The 21,238-nt window shown below is 35.8% G+C and overlaps 1 protein-coding gene across 4 annotated transcripts in view; it reads right to left on the bottom strand.

Annotated features, from left to right (window-relative positions):
- The window catches only part of LOC114050142 (serologically defined colon cancer antigen 8 homolog), a 268,476-nt gene that overhangs the window by 244,309 nt on the left and 2,929 nt on the right, over nucleotides 1-21,238 (bottom strand). For 3 of the 4 annotated variants that reach the window (XM_027871737.1, XM_027871736.1, XM_027871735.1), the window contains exons 2-3: nucleotides 403-555; nucleotides 205-290 (exon numbers count right to left, since the gene is read on the bottom strand). In XM_027871737.1, the coding sequence (XP_027727538.1) occupies nucleotides 205-290; nucleotides 403-555 (239 nt within the window). Of the gene's footprint in view, nucleotides 1-204; nucleotides 291-402; nucleotides 556-9,320; nucleotides 9,399-21,238 lie in introns of those variants that run through there. The other variant, XM_027871738.1, reaches the window with a different exon arrangement.

Raw genomic sequence — 21,238 nt, 5'->3', positions numbered from 1 at the left:
CAAATACATAGAGGCTTCAGTCAAATATGTCGGAAGACATGAAAAATGGCTTTTAAAAATACAAGGCATTATGGAGTTTGTGTTAGAATGTTAGGCTCAGAGTTGGCAATCAATCTAGGTTACTGATAAAGTGACAATGATTTTAAAATACAATGTTAAAACAGAATCTATTGATTTTGTCAAGTCTTCAAAAGGAATACAAACCAAAGGTGATAGTTTTCTTCTTCTTGGTGAGGATACTTCATTTTCCTTGTTGTTCTGCTGATTTAACAAGGCTTTAAGTTGGTTAACTAAAGAAAAAAAATCAACTTGTTAGCTCCACCCAAGAATAATAGCTGATCTTAGTCATTATAGCATCACAATCCCTTAATTTTTCATCAAATTTAAATACCAATCATGTACCTGCATGGCTATGATGTAGTTCGTGCCAAGTAGCCCCACTCTCCTCAGTACCAGTTTCACAAGAGGACTCTTCATGTTCAAATTCATCTTCCCCAACTATATCACTTTCCTGAAAGGCACATGTCAGTTGGTGAATGCTTCTGTTGGCACGTTCTGCAACGAAAATAGGAGAAGGTAGTTTCTAGAGAGTAAGTTATTGTCTCTGGCACTCCTCTACTCAATCAATAGGCATTTATTAAGTGCCTGATACATGCCAGGCACCTAAGAGACAAAGAACTATTGAAAAAACAAAACAAACGATTCTTGCTCTCAAGGAGCTCACAATCTAATGGGAAGGGGAGGAGATTACATTCAAATAACTACATACAACAAGGTATATACAGGATAAACTGGAGATAATCTAAGAAGGAAGTCATTAGCATTAAAGGAGCTTGAGAAAGGTTTCTTGAAGAAAGTGGGTCTTTAGCCAAAACTTGAAAGAAATCTAGAAAGCCATGAGGGAGAGAAGAGCAAGAGTTCCAAGCATGGAGGACAGTAAAAATGCATGGAAGCTAATGTCACTGGATTACTTATGGTGGTGGTGGGTGAAACCTGGGAAAGGTAGGGGAAATAAATCACAATAAGAATAAAGACATAAACAACTGGAGAGATATTAATTGCTCATGGGTAGGAAAAGCCAATATAATAAAAACGATAATTCTACCTAATTTACTTATTCAGTGTTATGCAAATCAAACTACCAAAGAATTATTTTATAGAGCTAGAAAAAAATAATAACAAAATTCATCTGGAAGAACAAAAGGTCAAGAATATCAAGGGAATGAACAGGGAAAAAAATGTGAAGTAGCCTAGCAGTACCAGATTTCAAATTATATTACAAAGCAGTAATCATCAAAATAATCTGGTACTGGTTAAGAAATAGAGTGGTAGATTATTAGAGTAGATTAGGTACATAATACACCATAGTGAATGACCACAGTAATCTAGCGTTTGATAACCCCAAAGATCTAAGCTTTGGGGGCAAGAACTCACCATTTAACAAAAAATCGCTAGGAAAATTGGAAAGTGGTTTGGCAAAAACTAGGCATAGACTAATATCTTATACTATGTACCAAGAAAGGTAAAAATGGATAAATAATTTAGACATAAAAAGTGATACCATAAGTAAGTTAGGGGAGTACCAAAAAATTTATCAGATCTATGGATACGGGAAGAGCTTGTGACCAAACAAGCGACAGAGAAGATCGTGGGAAACAAAATGGATAATTCTGATCACATGAAATTGAAAAAGGTTTTGTACAAAACTAATACAGTCAAAATCAAAAGGAAAGCAGGAAACTGGTGGGGAAATTTTTACAAGTGTCTGATAGAAGTCTCATTTCTCAAATATATAGAGAACTGAATCAAATTTATAAGAATGAGTTATTTCCCTAATTATAAATGGTTAAAGGGTATGAACAGGCAGTTTTCAGAAGAAGAAATCAAAGCTATCAACAGTTACATGAAAAAATGCTCTAAATCACTATTGTTTAGATAAATGAAAAATTAAAACAATTCTGAGGTACCAGATTGGCTAACTCCTATCACATTGGCTACATGACAGAAAAGGACAATGACAAATGCTGGAGGGTATGTGGAAAAAACGGAACATTAATGCACTCTTGGTGGAGCTGTGCAGAAAACAAATTGGAACTATGCCTAAAAGGTTATTAATCAGTGTATGCCCTTTGACCCAGAAATGTTGCTATCAGGTCTGTATCCCAAAGAGATCAAAGAAAAGGGAAAAGTTCCTATACATACTAAAACATTTACAGCGGTTCTTTTTGTGGTGGCAAAGAATTAGAAATTGAGGGGATGCTCATTAGTTGGGGAATGGCTGAACAAGTTGTGGTGTAAGATTATGACGGAATACTATTGTCCTATTAAGAAATGATGAGCAGGATGGTTCCAGAAAAACCTACGAAGTCTTACATGAACTGATGAAAAGTAAAGTAAGCAGAACTAGGAGAACACTGTACATTTTAACAGCAATATTGTAATGATGATCAACTATGAAAGACTAGTAGCTACTCTGATCAAGACAATGACCCAAGACAATTCCATAGCATCCGTGACAAAAAATGCTATCTACCTCCAGAAAGAGAATTGATAAACTTTGAGCACAGACAAAATATACTTTTTTATTTTCTTTATTTTTCTTGTTTTTCTGTGTCTTTTTCTTTTGCAACATAACTAATATGAAAATGTTCTGCATGACTTCATTTGTATAATCAATATCATATTGTTTGCCTTCTCAAGGGGTGAGGGAGGGAGAGAATTTGGAACTCAAAATTTAAAAAAAGGAATGTTAATTTTTTTTAAATGTAATTGGGAAATATTTAATGAAATAAATAAAACTATATCTAAAAAGAAAGAAGAGTAGAAAGATAGGACTTGTTGTGAAGGGCTTTTAATGACAAACAGACATTTTATATTTGATCCTGGAATGAAAGGGAAACCATTGGAGTTTATTAAATGGAGGGAAAGGATGGCATAGTCAGACATTCACTTTAAGGAGAATGATGTAACAGTGGAGGATGGACTGGAGGGAAAAGAAACTCTAGTAGGCAAAGCAACCAGAAAGCTACTTTAACAGTCCAGGCATGAGGTGATAAAAGCTTACACCAGGGAGATGGCAATGTCAGAGAAGAGAATGGGAGCATATGAGATCTATTACAGGGAAAATTGACAAGCCTTAGTAAATGATTGGATATAATGGGTGAGAGTGTGAAGTTAAGGATGACCCCTAGGTTGGGAGCCTGGGAAGATGGCGGTACCTTTTACAGCAATGGGAGAGATACTGGGAGAAGGGAGAGTTTGAGAAGAAAAATAATGAGTTCAGTTTCGGACATTTTGATGTCCAATAGGCAAATGGAGATGTGAGACTAAAGGTCAAGAGAAAGGTTAGGGCTAGATAACTAGATCTGAGGATAATCTGAATAAAGATGATAATTGCTAGCATTTGAAGAGATCAAGCATAATAATATATATAGAGAAGATGGTCCAAAACACAGCCTTGGGAGATACCCACAGCTATTGCAACCTGAAGATCCAGCAAAAGAAACTGAAAAAGAGTGGTGAAATAAGTTAAGAAACAAGGGAGAACAGTGTCATGAAGCCCTAGAGAGAAGGTGACTGACCGTGTCAAAGGCTACAGATTAAAAAAAAAAAAAAAGCACCTCAATCCTGAACTGATTAACTTGATGAAATATTACTGTATGGTAAGAAATAACAGAAGAGATGATTCCAGAGAACCATAGGCAGTATGAACTGATGCAAAATGAAGTGAGCAGAACCGGTAGAACAATTTATAGAAACTGGAGTAGCAATAATAAGGCCAAAAAATAATACAAAAAAAAAAACCCAAAACCCAAGTCATTGAAAAGAAAAATTAATGTACCGAAAAGCAAAAAGGAAGTACAAATAGAGCAGTTTTAAGTATGTGGCATTTAGTAAATATATGTGTATATTTATACATAAATACATATATTATACATTATTTAAAAATGAGTTATGAACTGGTGACTGACAACTTCAAATGTCATTATCTTTTTGTTTTGTTCTATATATCTAGAAATACTCAGTTTTGTTGGTATTTAAATTCAGAATAAACAAACAAACAAACAAAATTGCATTAGCTGCTCTGGCCACTCCTGATGACTGTTAATGAGTAAACCCTTTTGTCTTTTTAAGCATGAGCTGTTTTCTGGCCAAGTCTCCTGATCAAACAGTTGTACACTAATTTTCTGAAAGCAAGTATAATGCTTTATATATGTCCTTACTAATTTCACCTTGCTTGTATGATTCCATAATTTTAGTTTGTCAAGAGCTTTTTGGATCCTGATTCTGTCATTTAATGTTCTTACAGAAAATATTACTTGGTAGATACGGTTTATCCAACAAAGCATATGATTTAGGAATAAATTATTGATCTATAACTTTATCTCCAAAGGACCTCACATGTAGAGAAATGCAGATAGGAGATAGCTAAGATAGCACAAGAAATAAGCAGCAGTCACTGAAAATTCATCCACTTGCTAAAATCTAAGCTTTTTCTTAACATACAAATTAGGATCATCTAAAGAGATGAAAAAAGACTAAAGAATAATGAAACAGAATTAAAGACACTAGATTAGGGATAAAAATTAAGTTAATACCTCTTTACTTCAAACCAAAAACCTCTTTGAATTAACTGAACAGACTTCACAATGAATACAGCAGTACTGCAATACTGTAATTTGCATGACAATATATGCCCTAGTTTTTTTCAAGATTTCATTTAAACTACTTTAAAAAAATAAAAATCTTTGAAAGAAAATCTCCTGACTTGTGTTAACTTACATATACATGTATATACACGTGAATGTATAAAACACACACAAAATCATAATAGAGAAAAATAAAAGTAGCCTATGCCTCTGTATGGAGCCTTTCACTTTCTGACTTATCTTTTTTAACATTAACAAATCAATGAGCATTTATTCAAATTAATTAATTGGGAAGCATTTATTAAGTAGCAGCTATATGCCAAGCCCTGTGCTAAGTAAATGAAGGAGTACCTGCAACTTCAGCAGATACATATAAATATACATAAACTAAACAAGGGATAATTTTCTGGCACAGAGCACTAGAAGTTTGGAAGGGGGGAAGGGAGGAATGATAAAAGGCCTCATGCAGGAAGTGGTGCTTGAGACGAACATTGAAAGAAAATAAAGATTCTAAGAAATGGAGGTAAGGGAAATGCAATCCAAGCATGTGGAGTAACTAACTTTTGCAAAAGTCTGGAAAAGGGAGAAGGAGCATCAGAAGTAAGGAACAAAAAGGCCAGTTTGTTTGGACCAAAGCAGGTATAAAGGGAAGTCATATAATAAGATTAGAAAAGCAAATCAGAATTATAAAGGCCATTAAAACAGCAAATAGTAGTTTGCAGGTGGATCCTAGGACTGCAGGTAACAAGGAACCCCTGGAGTTTATTGAGCAGTGGAGTGACTTAGTTAGACCCATGCTTCCTAAAAATCAGTTGGGCAGCTTATGGAAGACTCAGTGAAAAGGGGAAAGACCTGAAGCAAGGAGAAAAAGCCATCAAGTTAAGAAACCATTGGTAACTTTGGAAAGAGCCATTCCAGTTGAAAGAGGTTGGAATACTGCTTGCAAATTATTTCGAGATAATTATAGAATTACTGCTTTGTGAATGGGAACATTTTTATTCTATCATCATTTCATCTAAGATAGGGATTAGACCCTTGATTTCACTGGCATATGAACCTCTGAGATGATGAAATTCCATCAATTCATTCAGGTTATGACTTTTTCTGAAGCTTATATTCTTGGAGCATTCCTTCAGAAAAAGTGATAACCTGCATGGAATTATTTCAGCATATTTTTCAAAAATTTTTCATCTAAACCAGAGGTTCTTAACCTGGAGTCCTCAGCTTACTGTGGTTGGGATAACTGCATTTCGATGTAGCTGTTGCCTTGGTATTCCTATGCATTTTATTTTATTCATTTTAAAACATTATTCCAGGGAGGGGTCCACAAGACTGCCAAAGGGGTCTATCACACAGAAAAGGTTAACATACACACACACAGATTAAGAGCATACACATATATACACAAATATACATATATAGATATATAGTTGCAGCTTTCAATGGATTAATAAAAAAATCAGTCAAAAGTTCTCAAATAGCTTCAAGAAACAAACAAAAAACCACAGCAACCAAGGGAAAGGCAAAGATGCTACCTACACCAAAGTTTAACGGGAAAAAAAAATAAGCTGAGCAACTCACTTTGTAATTTGTTTTCCAAATTATTTCCAGGTACATCAGAGGTCAGTTTATACACTAGTACTGCAAAACTAAGCAAATTTATAATCAACTGATCAATATCTACATTAGTTAATCTTTTAAAACATGACTAAAGATGGAAACTAAGTGAATGCCCTTAAACAGGGAACAATTCAAGAAAAAAGGCATGTCCATTAGGTTCATATTTTAAAAAATAAACCTGAGTTGACAAAATAAGTGTATATATTTTATTAAGTATTATTGTCCCTTTGAAAGAGACAATATACTTGAATTTTATAAGTATGCAGAAATCATTCTTATGCTTGCTAACAAAAGGCATTCTCAGTTAATATGATCACAGAATTATCTTTACAATAGAATTACTCTATTATAACAATTCCCTATATATCAACATTAACTCAGTCTCAGGTCTATATAATGAATGGCAAGAAGACTATCAAATCAATTAAAAGATTCACTGAGGGGTTCTAGCTTACACTTCTATGTTTTAGTTTAATTCTTAGAAAACTATCTTTATGCCTTCATTAAAGGCATTAGCAAATGGTAATATCACTTATATAATTTGTCATATTACAACAGTCATTTTTGGTTATGATATATGTATTCAAAATATGAGGTCTTAAATATTTCTCTTATGATAGAGGGTCTAAACAGGGTCTTAATTAGTAAATTAAGCAAAACTAGAAGAATTTAATTCTTATACTATGAATTTCTTAGATACAAATATAAGAATATTCAATCATTGAGGCATGGAGGCACATATTGACACACCAAACACTTCTGAGCTGCAGCTTTACACGATCAACTAACTCTCCCTTGGACATCTCAAACTGGACAGATGTCCCACTGGCATTTCACACTCTTGATTTCCAAAACCATAACTTTCTTTCCTCAAAACCCTTCCTTATGACTGTTGAGGGCATCACCACCAACCTCCCAGTCACCCAGGCTTACAACTTGGGTGCCATCCTTAACTTCTCACTTGCATTCACCTTACATGTCTGATCTGTTGTAAGTTTTGTCATTTCTACCAGCACAATATTTCTCCCTTTATATCACCTTCTTTCCACTCATATGGTTGCTACCCTGGTGCCCTCATCACTTCACACCTGGATTACTGGAATAGCCTTCTGGACAGCCTCCTTCTTACTAGAACATAAAACCCTATTTGGTTTCTAAAACTCTTCAAAACCTGGCCCCTTCCTTGCTTTCCAGGCTTCTTACACTCTACCCTCCCGGCTAGTATAGTACCGTAAATTCCATACGAGACACTCCACGTCCTAACTCTGCCTTTTTATTAGATAACTCCCATGCTCAGAATCTGCTCTCTCTCCTCACCTCCACTCACCTCAAATGCTGTTTTCTACAGGAGGCCTTTTCCAGTCCCATTATCCCTCCCCTCCCACCTTCCCACTCTGCCTTTTCTCCCAGGTCAACTTCCATTTACATTGTATATATCATATGTAAAATATTTTGCATGCTCTCTTCCACATTGGACTATGAACTAACTCCCTGAACGCAGGGATCAAGTTGTTGCCTTTCTTTTTATTCCCAGTGCTTAACAACTTTTTGATTGAGTAAAGGAAGTATATAATAGCTGCTCGCAACTATCTGTACAATATTTAATATGTTACTGATGTATATCAGCATAAGTATAATACATGATATAAAAACTTCTAAGTGCATGTGATATAACCTATATCAAATTTCTTACCATTTTACTGAGGGGGGAGGAAGTAAAATCTGGTGCACAAAATTTGTTAAAAATGAATGTAAAAATTGTCTTTACATGTAACTGGAAAAAATAAAATACTATTTAAAAAACAAAATGTTTATGTGCATTATATATACACTTATGTTTATTTTTATCTATGCATACATTCTAAAGGAGTATTATAACTAATTTTCTCAAAAATCACTCACAAAGATTGAAAAAATAAAAATTATCATTTATAAAATACATTTTAAAATATGAAAATTCCTGTCAAATATAATTTTCTCATACCATTGACTTTCTGCCTTGAACTAAATAAAAAAATTTAGTTTCCAATTGTGAAACAGGATGATGAAGTCAGCACAATAGTAAATATGATATATGATTATATCCCTACCATATCAACTATTGAAACCTAGTTCCTTTACTGTACTAAGGAAAAGAACCAAGAATTCTAGCCCTTCCCTTAACCCAGACAGTGTTATCTCACTAGCACTAATAAATATGATTTAGTCACTGACTGATTTAGAATGTCAGCTTGGAAATGAACAATACAGCTTCAAAAATAAAGAAAATTTTTTTAACCAATTCTGATCCATTCTGAAATCCATCAACCTTCTACACCCCTGCCCACTCAAATACATATTCCTCCAAAAGAAATAAGACCTTTTTTTTTTTTATCCCAAAAAAATTCTCCTGGAATTATTGATGACCAAGGCTGAAATGAAGATCTTCTATTTACTGAATGCCTTCTAAAGAGACAATAACAACGGAAATGAAGTTTAATAAACCAACAATTTAGGCAACAGAGTTTAAGACCCAGCTATCTAGATTTTATGAATAAAGCAATTTTCCTATTGTAGTTCTCAGCTGGGCAGTAGACAAGCTGGGCTAACAGTAAATATGTGTGTAATGGAGCTATCAAGTGACTTAGTTATAACAATGGAAAATTATTTATTTCTGTCTAAATCGACGAAACAAACAAGGAACCTGTTTACTTTCCAGAACAGCAGTAGGAAAACCTGAAAAACAAAACCAAGAACTCTACCATGGAAAATTTCTATAGTTATTCTCTTCCTTCACAAGAAACATAAAGTTATACATTTTATATCTGAGCAAAACACCCTTTTCCCAGTTACCATCCTCCTATAAAAGTAGTCTTTCCCATTAGGATGCTAACTACTTGAGGGCAAGGACTATCTTGCTTTTTATATTTGTATTTTGAATGCTTAGTACAATATCAGTCACATAAATGCATTTTCATTCATACCATTTTACCTCTATAATGCCACTAACTACTTAAATTTAAAGTCACTCAAAGATTACATGCTACATTTTCAATAAGAATATCAGATTACCTGAGAGAGAAAGGTAGGACATTTCCAAATGCAGAAAACACTCAGTATAGATTAACACAGCTATTGTTTTTCTGTCAGTGAGATGGAAAACGAAGGAAACTGAAAAAGAAACTGAATCCTTTAATAACAAAGAAGCTTCTTGAAAATACTGAACGAGCACATGTAGTACACTCTTCTTTCTTCCTAAAAATTTAGAATTATCCCTGAAAAAACATAAAGTCCTTTTAAGGGCTAAGGGTGAAGAGAGAATGGGTTGAATCAGGTGGTTTATATTGAGACATCAATCAGCTGTAAATGACTTTCTATAAGTGAATAAATGGAAAGCTCTGGAGATTGTAGTTTTTAAAGGGGGTAGGGGGAAGTTGCCTCTATTAGAGAAGAATGAAATTTGGTTTACAAATACTCCAGTGACTACTTAAAGTCACGGTGTTTAAGTATTTAAGATGCACATCTAAAATTGCTACTAATTACCGTTATAAACAATATGCAAGCAGTTCCAGGATAAGTTACTTAACACTGCAAGAATAGAAAATACTACCTCGTCGTTTATTTTGAAACATTTAGACATGCCTTTTCTTTTTTCCTCTGGCTGTTCTTTCTGTTACCCACACAATATGTACCTTTTTTTTTGCCTCTAAGTTATTCAAGAATGCTCTTTCCTTCCCTCCTTTTAATTAACATGCAAAGCATAATGCACTGCAATAGTTTAGTTTGAAATCTAGAGTAATTCTATACTATTGAACAGGAAAAAAAAAAAAACCCACTCAATTATGGTGATCAACACTCTAGCTCCTCTTAGCTGCCCTCTTCCTAATCCCAGCTGCTGCACAGATACGACTAACATAGATAAAGTAGCTGACCTACAAGAAAAAAAAATAAGATATCAGCCACAGCTATATGTCAAAACATGAATTCTACTTTTAAAAATAATTTGTGCTTTGTTGTTCGGTCATGTCTTCCTCTTTGTGACCTCATCTGGAGTGTTCTTGTTAAAGATACTATAGTGATTTGCCCTTTCCTTCATCCAACTATTTTACAGCTGAAGAAACTGAGGCAAATAGGGTTAAGTGACTTTCCCAGGGGTCACATGGCTAATATGTTTCTGAGGCAGATTTGAACTCAGGAAGATGAGTCTTCCCAACTCCAGGCCCAGCAGTCCATCCATTTTACCACCTAGGTGCCCCAGAATTTGTACTAATAAAGGCTGACTATCCTATGCCCTAACAATAAACAATAAATACAGCCAACCCTGTGTGAATGATTAGCCCAGGTAACTCCTTTGCTAAATCCTCTGGTTCTTTAAAAGCCTCATACCTTTCACTATCCTCACTACTCCTAGATAGTCTGAAATGGCTACTGAAATTAGCACTTCAGTTAGCACTTGAGAGCCACACCCTAAATCAGCTTCGCTAACACCATTTTTGTCTGAAGCAGTAGTACTTACTCTTTCTCTTGCCTAGAGAACTGGACCTGAAGTCAGGAATACCTGACTCAAATCCAGCCTCAGACACTTATTTTCTGTGAGACTCTGGGCAGGTCACTTAACGGCTGTCTGCCTCAATTTCCTCATCTGTAAAATGGGGATAATAATAACACCAGCCTCCCAGGGTTGTAGTGAAGATCACATAAAATATATTTGAACAGAGCTTTGCAAACTTTAAAGTGCTATTTAAATTCTAGCTATTATTATCATGACCATCATTATTATTATCCTATAAAGAGATAGAAAAAATTGCCTTCCCCAAAAATCCTGTTTCCTTTTGCCCTTCACTTCAAGAATTTTATAAATATCAATATGAATGTGACCTCTAAACCCTAGAAAACCCAATGGAGATAAACAGAAGACAATTTTTCATATCCTACTCACCAAATTTTCACAAGCTTGGCCAATATGGCAAGGTATCATGAACTCCTTCTTAATGTGTCAGTCTTAACTGCTCCTTTTCCTAACTGTTATTCTTCTACCTTCTGATTTCGAATAGACCTTTAAACATTCATCTCTTTATCCAGGCAGCTTTGAATAGCCTAGCCTTTCCTACTCAGGAAAGAGTCTATTTATTCACTGAACATATATTATAAATCACTCATTTATGCTCTGTCTCCAGTTGAACACGTGGTTCTGAATTGTACTGCTAAAAGAAGGGGGAAAAGAAAAAGGGAAGACGCTGTTGAACTCTTATGTCTGTGCTGCGATGATAATAAACATCTTTCTATTCTGGGATTCATGGGTGAAATATGGTATGCACCAAGCGTTTCCCTACATAGGTAGGATGGGGAAGATAAGCAGAGAAACTAAACAATAGCAAGATAAGAGACAGACAGGCATACTTCTGCCCACATTAGACTTGGCCTCAATCTAATCCAGTGAGAAAAAAAAAAAACTGGCACTACTATGGGAACATATAGGTGGGTATAATGAATACAGCCAAAAGGAAAAAAAAAATCCAACATGTTTTAACTTGAGAAAAGAGAGCTTTATTTGTGCCAATTACATTAGATAGAAGATACTGAGAGCACTATAAAGAAACTGAAAAAACATAAAAAAAACACCTTTATATTGTGTAACAACTCAAGGATATGCCGAAGTGGCTAGCATAAGGTTTGAAGGATAATCTGAATAAGAATGTAAATATTTTGGAAAGCAGTCTCTGGAAGGTCATTAATGATGCATAGATGTTGGCAAATCAAGGGGATTTGGGATATGTATTATGAGATCCACACCTGGTATCTCTTTGGCACCAACTGAGAGGACTTATGCACCTGTCACTTTCTATTGGTAAAGAAGTAATATTATGTAGGTTGGCATTGGCTTCTAAGACCATGAATTAAGCAAAATCACTGAGGCCATTAAACTCTATCCTTAATTCAAATACTCCCAAGGCCCTTCTGTGTGGCATCAGGCTATCCACAGAAACCTAACCAGTTCTAGCTCAAAAGAACAAAGGAAACAACATATTAGCCCACCTCACCCCACTGAATCCACCATGCTGCTGTTATAAATATCATTTCCTCCTGCTGAAGGTTGGGAATGAGCCAAACTGCTCTGCCACTGTAATAATGATGGGGGATTGGGAAGAACATTCTCCCTAGCCATCTCTGCTATGGTGGGGCTGGAGCACCTCTACAAGCTGTCAAGAAAGGGCACTATGCCCATCACATTCAGTTGCTAATTCACAATCAGCTTTTTTTATTTTTTTCAGACCCACCAGATGAAACAATAGTTGCCACTTTAAAAATATATATTGGCAAAGCCTTTATCTAACTCAGGCTCCTAATAAACTTCTGGCTCTTTGGTACAGCTCCATTCACTTCTGTCAGTGAACAAGAACATTTCAAGCAACTCTATCTTTTGACTGAAGATAGACATTCTAATTTAAATAAAGGAAACTATGACACAGACTTATAATTAGTAGAGTATATCATAATCATTCATCATTTCAGAGACAGGAATGAAAATGCCCTTATATTATTATTGTATCATGTTTTGTGGGGATTCTAGCTTATTCAAAGACTGATTCTTTAGTTATTATTTCTTTGTTCTGTGGCCTGTTTTTGTTTTGTCTGTCATTATTTCCTTAATTAGAAAATTATCCTACATTCCTGAAATGTCCCCCCTCCAGACTTCCTGGCTTCCCACCTTCTGCAAAAAGCCTTTTCCATCTTCCCCACCCTTATTCCCAACCACCAATGCCTCCTATATGATTACCTCCCATTTACAATGTATATATCTTGTGTGTGTGTGTATAGTTGTATATTGTCTCTCATTAGAATGTGAGCTCTTTGAGGGCAGGAACCATGTATTTGCCTTTTTTTGTTTTTGTAGCCCCAGAGCTTAGCAAAATGACTGACACACAGTAAGCACTTAATAATTTTTTACTGATCATAATGAAATAGAGTGGGGTTAAAATTCAAATCCAATAATTTATCTTTTTGTCATTTTCATTAAAAAATGGTCATGGAAGTAAGAACTAGTTGAAGTAAAATTTTAGAATTTCTATGAATTCACTTACAATAAGTGGTTTTAATATATATGTACACATACATTAAAAATATATAATATATAGTGTGTGTAAACAAGAAATATGGATATATGCCATTTAAATATGTCATTGGAAATCTAAATACAAGTATTTTATGTCATTATTTTAATACTTGTTCTTCATCTGAAAATAAGACATATTCTTCCTATTAGGAAGCATGGTTGTATGAAAAACTGACTTTTTAAAATGCCTGTGACCCATTTAACAGACATTCCAAGAGGGCTCATTGTATAACTACTTGCATTATTATTTGCATGCCAACAAAACTAACTGCTTTAGTAAAATTTTTCATATGGTCTTACAAAACGTTAAAATGTATTTTAAATGTATTACAAAGCCTAAAAATGTATTTTTGTGAACAAGTAGTTATGAAAAAATATACAAATATGTTCTCACAGAAGAGATCCCAAGATGAATGAGAGTAGATAGAGGAAACAAAGAAAACCCAAAAGATGGAGAACAAAAAGGTGAGAGAAAAATAAATCGCCATTAAGTTCATTATATATATGTGTGTATGTGTATGTAATCTGAGAAACACTGTCACTTGTAAACTTACATATGAAAAGTATTAGTTTAAGTAGGCCAAAAGTCCAGATGATATCAGTTGTGCCTAACTTACTGACAAAATTATTGGCTAGAGTAACAGCACTTTCTCACATAAATAGATGTGCAGAAATCTGAGAAAAAGTGCCAACACTATAAAAAAAAAAGCATAAAGTCAACACTTTCTCTTGTGCTAAATCAACTAAAAGGATACAGAAAGTAACTTAAAAGTTAAATCTACTCTTTTCTCATACTTACTTGAATTTTTCTCCTTTCCACCTATCACTCTACACTTTTCTGTCTATATAAACCCTTGCACAAAATCTGAAACATCATAAAAATGTGAAGAAAACATATAAAAGTATTGTTTAAAAATCAGATGGTATTTTTATCCTGCTCTAACTGTATATGTTTATTTCATGTTATAACTGGTCATTCAATATTAACTTGTAAACTCTTAGGGACTGTGAGTAGGGTCCAAAAGAATCCAGGATATACAATCAGAAGATCAGAGTTGAAATCCTGTCATTATCACTTATTAACTGTGTGATCTTAACAAGCCCTTTAAGATCTCTGGGCCACAGTTTCTTCATCTATAAAATAAGAGTTGCACTAGATGTCTTCTAAGGTCCTTTCTACAACTCAATTTGTGAATCTGTTTCTCAAAGTTAAATTTTACAAGGTGCTTAGCTTAATATCCAAATATAGCAGATACTGTATAACATTTGTTTACTATTTATCTAAGGTTCTAATTGTTAACTTGGGCTTATGAAAAGAACAAGATTTTTTTTAGTTGATAAATTTATTTATTTTTAGTTTTCAACATTTACTTCCACAAGATTTTGAGTTCCAAATTTTCACCCCATCTTGCCCCTCCCCCCACCCCAAGATGGCATGCATTCTGAATACCCCTTCCCCTAGTCTGCTTTCCCTGATATCTCTCCCCACCTTCCCCTTCTATTTTCCTGTGGGGCTGGATAGATTTCTGTACCCAATTTCCTGTGTTTCTTATTTCCCAGTTGCATGTGAAAACATTTTTTTTTAAACATGTGTTTTTAAAACTTTGGGTTCCAAATTTTCTCCCTTCCTCCCTCCCCACCCACCCTCATTGAAAAGGCAAGCAACTCAATACGGGCTATACATGTGTAGTTATGCAAAGCACTTCCATAGTAGACATGCTGTGAAAAACTAACTCTATTTCCCTTAATCCTATCCCGCCCCCCCCCACTTATTCTATTCTTTCTTTTGACCCTGTCCCTCCTCAGAAGTATTTGCTTCTGATTATCCCTTTACCCAGTCTTCCCTCCTCTCTATCATCCCCCTACTCTCTTGTCTCCTTCCCCTCCTATTTTACTGTTGGGTAAGACAGATTTCCATACCCAACTGAGTGTGTATGTTATTCCCTCCTTAAGTCAAATCCTATGAGAATAAGAGTCACTCATTCCCTCTTACCTTCCCCCGTTTCTCCTCCACTGTAAGAGCCTTTTCTTTTCTGTTTTTTTTGTGAGATAATTTACCCCATTTTACCTTTCCCTTTCTTCTTCTCCTAGTATAATCCTCTCTCACCCCTTAATTTTATTCTCCAGATATGACCCCTTCATCTTCAACTCACCCTGCACCCTCTATCTATCTACCTATCTATCTATCTATCTATCTATCTATCTATCTATCTATCTATCTACATACATATAATTTTTTCCCTTCAACTACCCTAATACTGACAAAGGTCTCATGAGTTACAAATATCATCTTTCCATGCAGGAATGTAAACAGTTCAACCTTAATAAGTCTCTTATGATTTTTCCTTCTTGTTTACCTCTTCATGTTCCACTTGAGTCTTGTATTGGAAAGTCAAATTTTCTATTCAGCTCTGGTCTTTTCATCAAGAGTGCTTAAAAGTCCTCTATTTCACTGAAATGACCATTTTTTCCCCTGAAGAATTATACTCAGTTTTGCTGGGTAGGGGATTCTTGGTTGTAATCCTATCTCCTTTGCCCTCCGAAATATTATATTCCATGCTCTGCAATCCCTTAATGTAGAAGCTACTAAATCTTGTGTTATCCTGATTGTTTCCACAATACTTGAATTGTTTCTTTCTGGCTACTTGTAATATTTTCTCCTTGACCTGGGAACTCTGGAATTTGGCTACAATATTCCTAGGAGTTTTCCTTTGGGGATCTCTTTCAGGAGGAGATCGGTGGATTCTTTCAATTTCTATTTTGCCCTCTGGTTCTAAAATATCAGGGCAGTTTTCCTTGATCATTTCTTCAAAGATGATGTCTAGGCTCTTTTTTTGATCATGGCTTTCAGATAGTCTAATAATTTTTAAATTCTCTCTCCTGGATCTATTTTCCAGGTCAGCTGTTTTTCCAATGAAATATTTCACATCGTTTTCTAATTTTTCATTCTTTTGGATTTGTCTTACAGTGCCTTGATTTCTCATAAAGTCACTAGCTTCCAATTGCTCTATTCTAATTTTTAAGGAAGTATTTTCTTCAGTAATCTTTTGGACTTCCTTTTCCATTTGTCCAATTTTGCTCTTTAGGTCATTCTTCTCTTCATTGGCTTTTTGGACCTCTTTGGCCATTTGGGTTAGGCTATTTTTTAAGGTGTTATTTTCTTCAGTATTTTTTTGGGTCTCCTTTAGCAAGGTGTTAATTTGCTTTTCATGATTTTCTTGCATCACTCTCATTTTTCTTCCCAGTTTTTCCTCTATTTCTCTTACTTGCTTCTCAAAATCCCTTTTGAGCTTTTCCAAGGCCTGGGACTGATTCATATTTTTCTTGGAAGTTCTGGATGTAGGAGCTTTGACTTTGTTGTCTTCTTCTGGTTGTATGTTTTGATCTTCTTTGTCACCATTTGTCACCAAAGTAAGATAATATAGTCTGATTCTTTTTGCACTGCTTGCTCATGATCCCAACCAATTATTTGAGTTTTAAACTCTTTGTTAAGGTAAGAGTCTGTTTCCAATGTGGAGAATGTACTGTCCTAAGCTTCGGGGGTTTGTACAGCTGTTTTCAGAAATACTTCTAGGGACCCGAAAATTTTCAGTTCTTCCAAGGTGCTATGATAAGGGGTGAGGTGTTTCCTCTCCACTGCCACAACAAGCTCCACCACGGCAGCACTCCTCCTTGCCCCAGGACCGCCCCTCAGAACTGTGACCCAGAGCCAAGCATGGGCAAAGCAAGAGATTCCTGCCTCAGCACTGGCAAAGAGATCCTTGCAATCCCCCTCTGATCAGCCACTCGATTCCCCCTCAGTCTGTGGGCCAGAAGCTCAGGAGGTAGCCGCTGCCCTCAGGGTGGCTGAAACCTAGCTTCTTCTCTCATTGCAGTCACAGACTTTTCCTACTGACCTTCTAAGTTATCTTTGGTGTTCGTGGGTTGAGAAGCTTGGAAACCACCACAGCTGCCCACGATTCAGTCCTCTGAGGCCTGCTCCAGGGTCGTTGCGGCCTGTGTGCCCACGCCGAACTGCGCTCCTCTTCCAGCCCAGCGTGATATGCCTTTCTCATCAGCCATCCAGGTTGTTTTGGGCTGGAAATTTGTTTTACTCTGTTTTTTTGTGGGTTCTGCTGCTATAGAATTTGTTTAGAGCCATTTTTTATAGGTATTTGGAGGGGTTTGAGGGAGATCTCCAGCAAATCACTGCTTTCCCACTGCCATTTTGGCTCCGCCCCCCCCCCCGAAATGAACAATATTAACTCTCCATCTAGAAATGTTCTATAATAAGGGGGACGGGAACAGGCATTTATTAAGCATTTACTTTGGGCCAGTGGCAGCTAGATGCCATACTGGATAGAGCTTTGGGCCTGGAGTCAGGAAAGCTTACCTTCTTGAGTTCAAATCTGGCCTCAGACACTTACTAGCTGTGTGACTCCGGGCAAGTCACTTTATAACCCCATTTGCCTCAGTTTCTTCATCTGTAAAATTAGATGGAAAAGGAGATGGCAAACCACTGCAGTATGTTTGCCAAGAAAACCCAAATAGGGTCCACAAAGAGTCATACACAACTGAACAACAACAATGTGCCAGGCTTTGTACTAAACACTTTACAAAGAATATCTCATTTGACCTTAACAATAACCCTGTGAAAAAGGTGCTGTTATCCTCATTTTACAGCTAAGGAAACTGTGGCAGTCCGGGATTAAAAGAATTGCCTAGGGTCATATACGTAGTAAGTGTCTTAAGTTAAATTTGAACTCAGATCTTTCTGACTCCAAGTCCAGCACTCTAACCACTATACCACCTAGCTGCCTCTAATAACTAAGAAGATTTCAAATTTGTAACTGATATTTTATGTTGCAATTTAAAGAATTTTTGGTGGTGGATTTCATTTCTTTGATATTTTAGATGTCTCTTCAATGACATTTATATTTTAGTATTATTAAAGATTTTACCTTTAGAGAATCAAAAAAGTTTGAAGTTGAAAGGGAACTCAACAGCCACCCTGCCTAGAGTCATACCTAAAAAGAATCCTCATTATAAGACCTCCAATGAGAGGGACACTATCACTCATATCCATTTATGGACAGCTCTAAATTTTGTAAAGTTTTTCCTCCTATATCCTTTGCTCCTAGGAAAAAAAAAAAAAACCCTTTCAAATGCCTCTTCCACATCACAACCTTTATCACACAAAGACATCGTGTCTTCCTGTGAGTCTAAACATTGTCAGCTCCTTCATTTAACCTAACAGCTTTCCTCTGGACAACCTATCATCTTATCTATATTCTTCTAAAACACTGGCACCTAGAACTGAACACAATACTCCAACTACAGTTTGACCAGGGCAGAGTAGAGCAGAACTATCACAACCTTATGTCTCTTTTAACAGACGCCAAGTTAGCATTAGCTTTTTTGGAGGCCATATCACACTTCTGACTCCTAATGTGCCTGCAGTCCACTAAAAACTTCAGCTCTTTTTCTGACAAATTAGAGAATAACATCTGCAAACAAAAAATAGAGACAAATAGTTGTTATATATTTCTCTTCCCAATCTGATGATATAAAAAACATTGTAAAAATATATTTTAATTATTTTTATTCAACTCTAGACAATTAAAATATTTTTATGAGCTACTTGGTAGACTATCATAGATTTACAGACTATGAAATAGAAACAACCTTTAAAGATCAAATACAAATAGAAGTCAAGTCATGCACAAAGAGATGAGATACTCATCATTGATACTGATAATTACATGATCTTCAAACCAATATTTTATTTTGAGTGATAACAAATTCTTTAACTTCCATAAAGTTTTATGTGTTGAAGAAGAAAAGGTCATTTATAGCAAGATGCTGTTAATAAGCCATAAAGCCACAGGTGCTTTAAAAAATAGAGCTTATATGACTAGCCAATTTCATTTTCCTATTGTTCGGCCTCCTCTGCACCATTTGACAGATAACCTCCCTCAACCCTCCTCCTAGACATCCTTTTCTCCCTGAGTTTTCATTACACTGTTCCCTTGATGATCCTTTCCCTATTTGTCTGGGTGATGGTTCCCAATCTTCTTTGCTGGATCATGATCCAGATCTCATCACTTTGCACGTATATAACTTCAAGCTCTTCCCTAGGCCCTCTCCTTTCTCTCTAGATGAACTCGTCAGTTCCCATAGGTCTATCATCTCTATACAAACAACTACCAGAGCTATATATTCTGTTCTAATCAGTCTTGAATTCACGTTCTCTAGTCCTCTATCACCAACAGCCTTATTGGACCTCTCCAATTAGATGACACATTGGCATGTCAAATTCAGCACTTAAAAAAAGAACACGTTTTCCCTCTCATATTAATCCCTTTTTTCCTAATTTCCCTATTTCTGGGAAGATCAGCCACCATTCTTCCTAGGTCCACAATCTTAAAGTCATCTTCTTTCTCTCCTTCAATTCTCATATCCAATCAGCTGCCAATTCTTGTTTGTTCTACCTTGACAGAATCTCTGGCATCTGTCCCTTCCCTCCACTCAGAATAACTACCTACCCTAGGCCCTTCATCACATTTCACCTGTACTGAAGTAGGCTCCTAACTGGTCTCCTTGCTTCATATCTCTCCCCTCTCCAATCCATCCACCTTACAACTATCAAAGTGATATCCATAAAGCACATATCTTACCATACCATTCCTCTTCTTTAAGAGGCTTGAGAGATAGCCTCTTGCTTCCTAATTTATTTGGTTTTTAAAGCCCTTCACAATCTAGCTCCAGTTCATTTTTTCCAAACTAACTGTACATTACTCTCTTTCAAGCTCCCTACATGCTAAACTAGCCTATGTGTTCTTTTTCATTCACAATGTCCCATCTGCCTCTTAGAATCCCTAGTTACTGTCAAAGATTAGCTTAAATGTCTCCTCCAAAAGAAATCTATCTCAATTCCCCAACTGTTAGTGAGTTTCCCCCAGAAATTACTTTTTACCTACTTTGTAAATATTTTGGATTTACTTTTCTGTGTAGAAGTTGTTTCCCTTCAATAAAATATAACCACCTTAAGGGCAAGGGCTTTTGTTTTGGTCTTTATAACCTCATTACATTGTAGGAATTGACACATTTAAATGCTTGCTGAATGAATGAGAAAATGATGATTATGAAAATTTATTTGTGAAGGCTGTAAAAGTTGCAGTGTTTTGATACAAAGATGTTTATAACTGACATTTAAGTGATATTTTGGCATGACTTCTGATTATAACTAAGTATTCTGAAACCTATGAAACTTAAAGCCTGTCTTTGCTGCTATTACAGGTTGAGATAGTCATGGCCATTAGTGAATATACTTTATACTCCATGGTCTACCAGAATAACCACTTGAAATTGTGCTAGACTGCTGTGGAATTGAAATGATCAAGATTGATTCTGTATCATTTTTGAATTGATCGTATTTATAATTAATTGATTTTGTCCTGTTACTGCTTAAGTCATGGTTCTTTGTCTCTGAACAGTTCAGAAATTCAGCAGTGCTGTGATGATGAGTTAAGTTTAGAAATCCAGTTCCCCTGCTAATCACTGTTCTATTCTTACTTCAAGGAAATCTGCTTTCCTTGAAGGATGCAGGTATGATACTTGGGAGTCTGATCCAGCATCTATACACCACCAAGCTATCCTGGACACAAACAAGGAACACTTCTTAGTCACAGGAAGAAAGGAGGGGATTGTTGTTGATCCCTCATTCCCAATCTCCAACCAATCATACTGATCTCGGTATTCATGATGTCCAGCTCTTGTAACCAATCATAACTTGTTCCCTCCCTATGAAGTTCTATTCTTTGTTCTGTACTCCCCAAAATCTATAAAAGAGAAATGTCCCCCTCATTTGGGGTCTCAGCTTTGCTGAGGAAGCCGA

Source organism: Vombatus ursinus, unplaced genomic scaffold (genome assembly GCF_900497805.2).
Source record: "Vombatus ursinus unplaced genomic scaffold, bare-nosed wombat genome assembly UNPS02014798.1, whole genome shotgun sequence".
Lineage (NCBI taxonomy): Eukaryota > Metazoa > Chordata > Mammalia > Diprotodontia > Vombatidae > Vombatus > Vombatus ursinus.
Note: the sequence above shows the minus strand (reverse complement) of the source record. Positions and strands in the feature narration are given on the sequence as shown.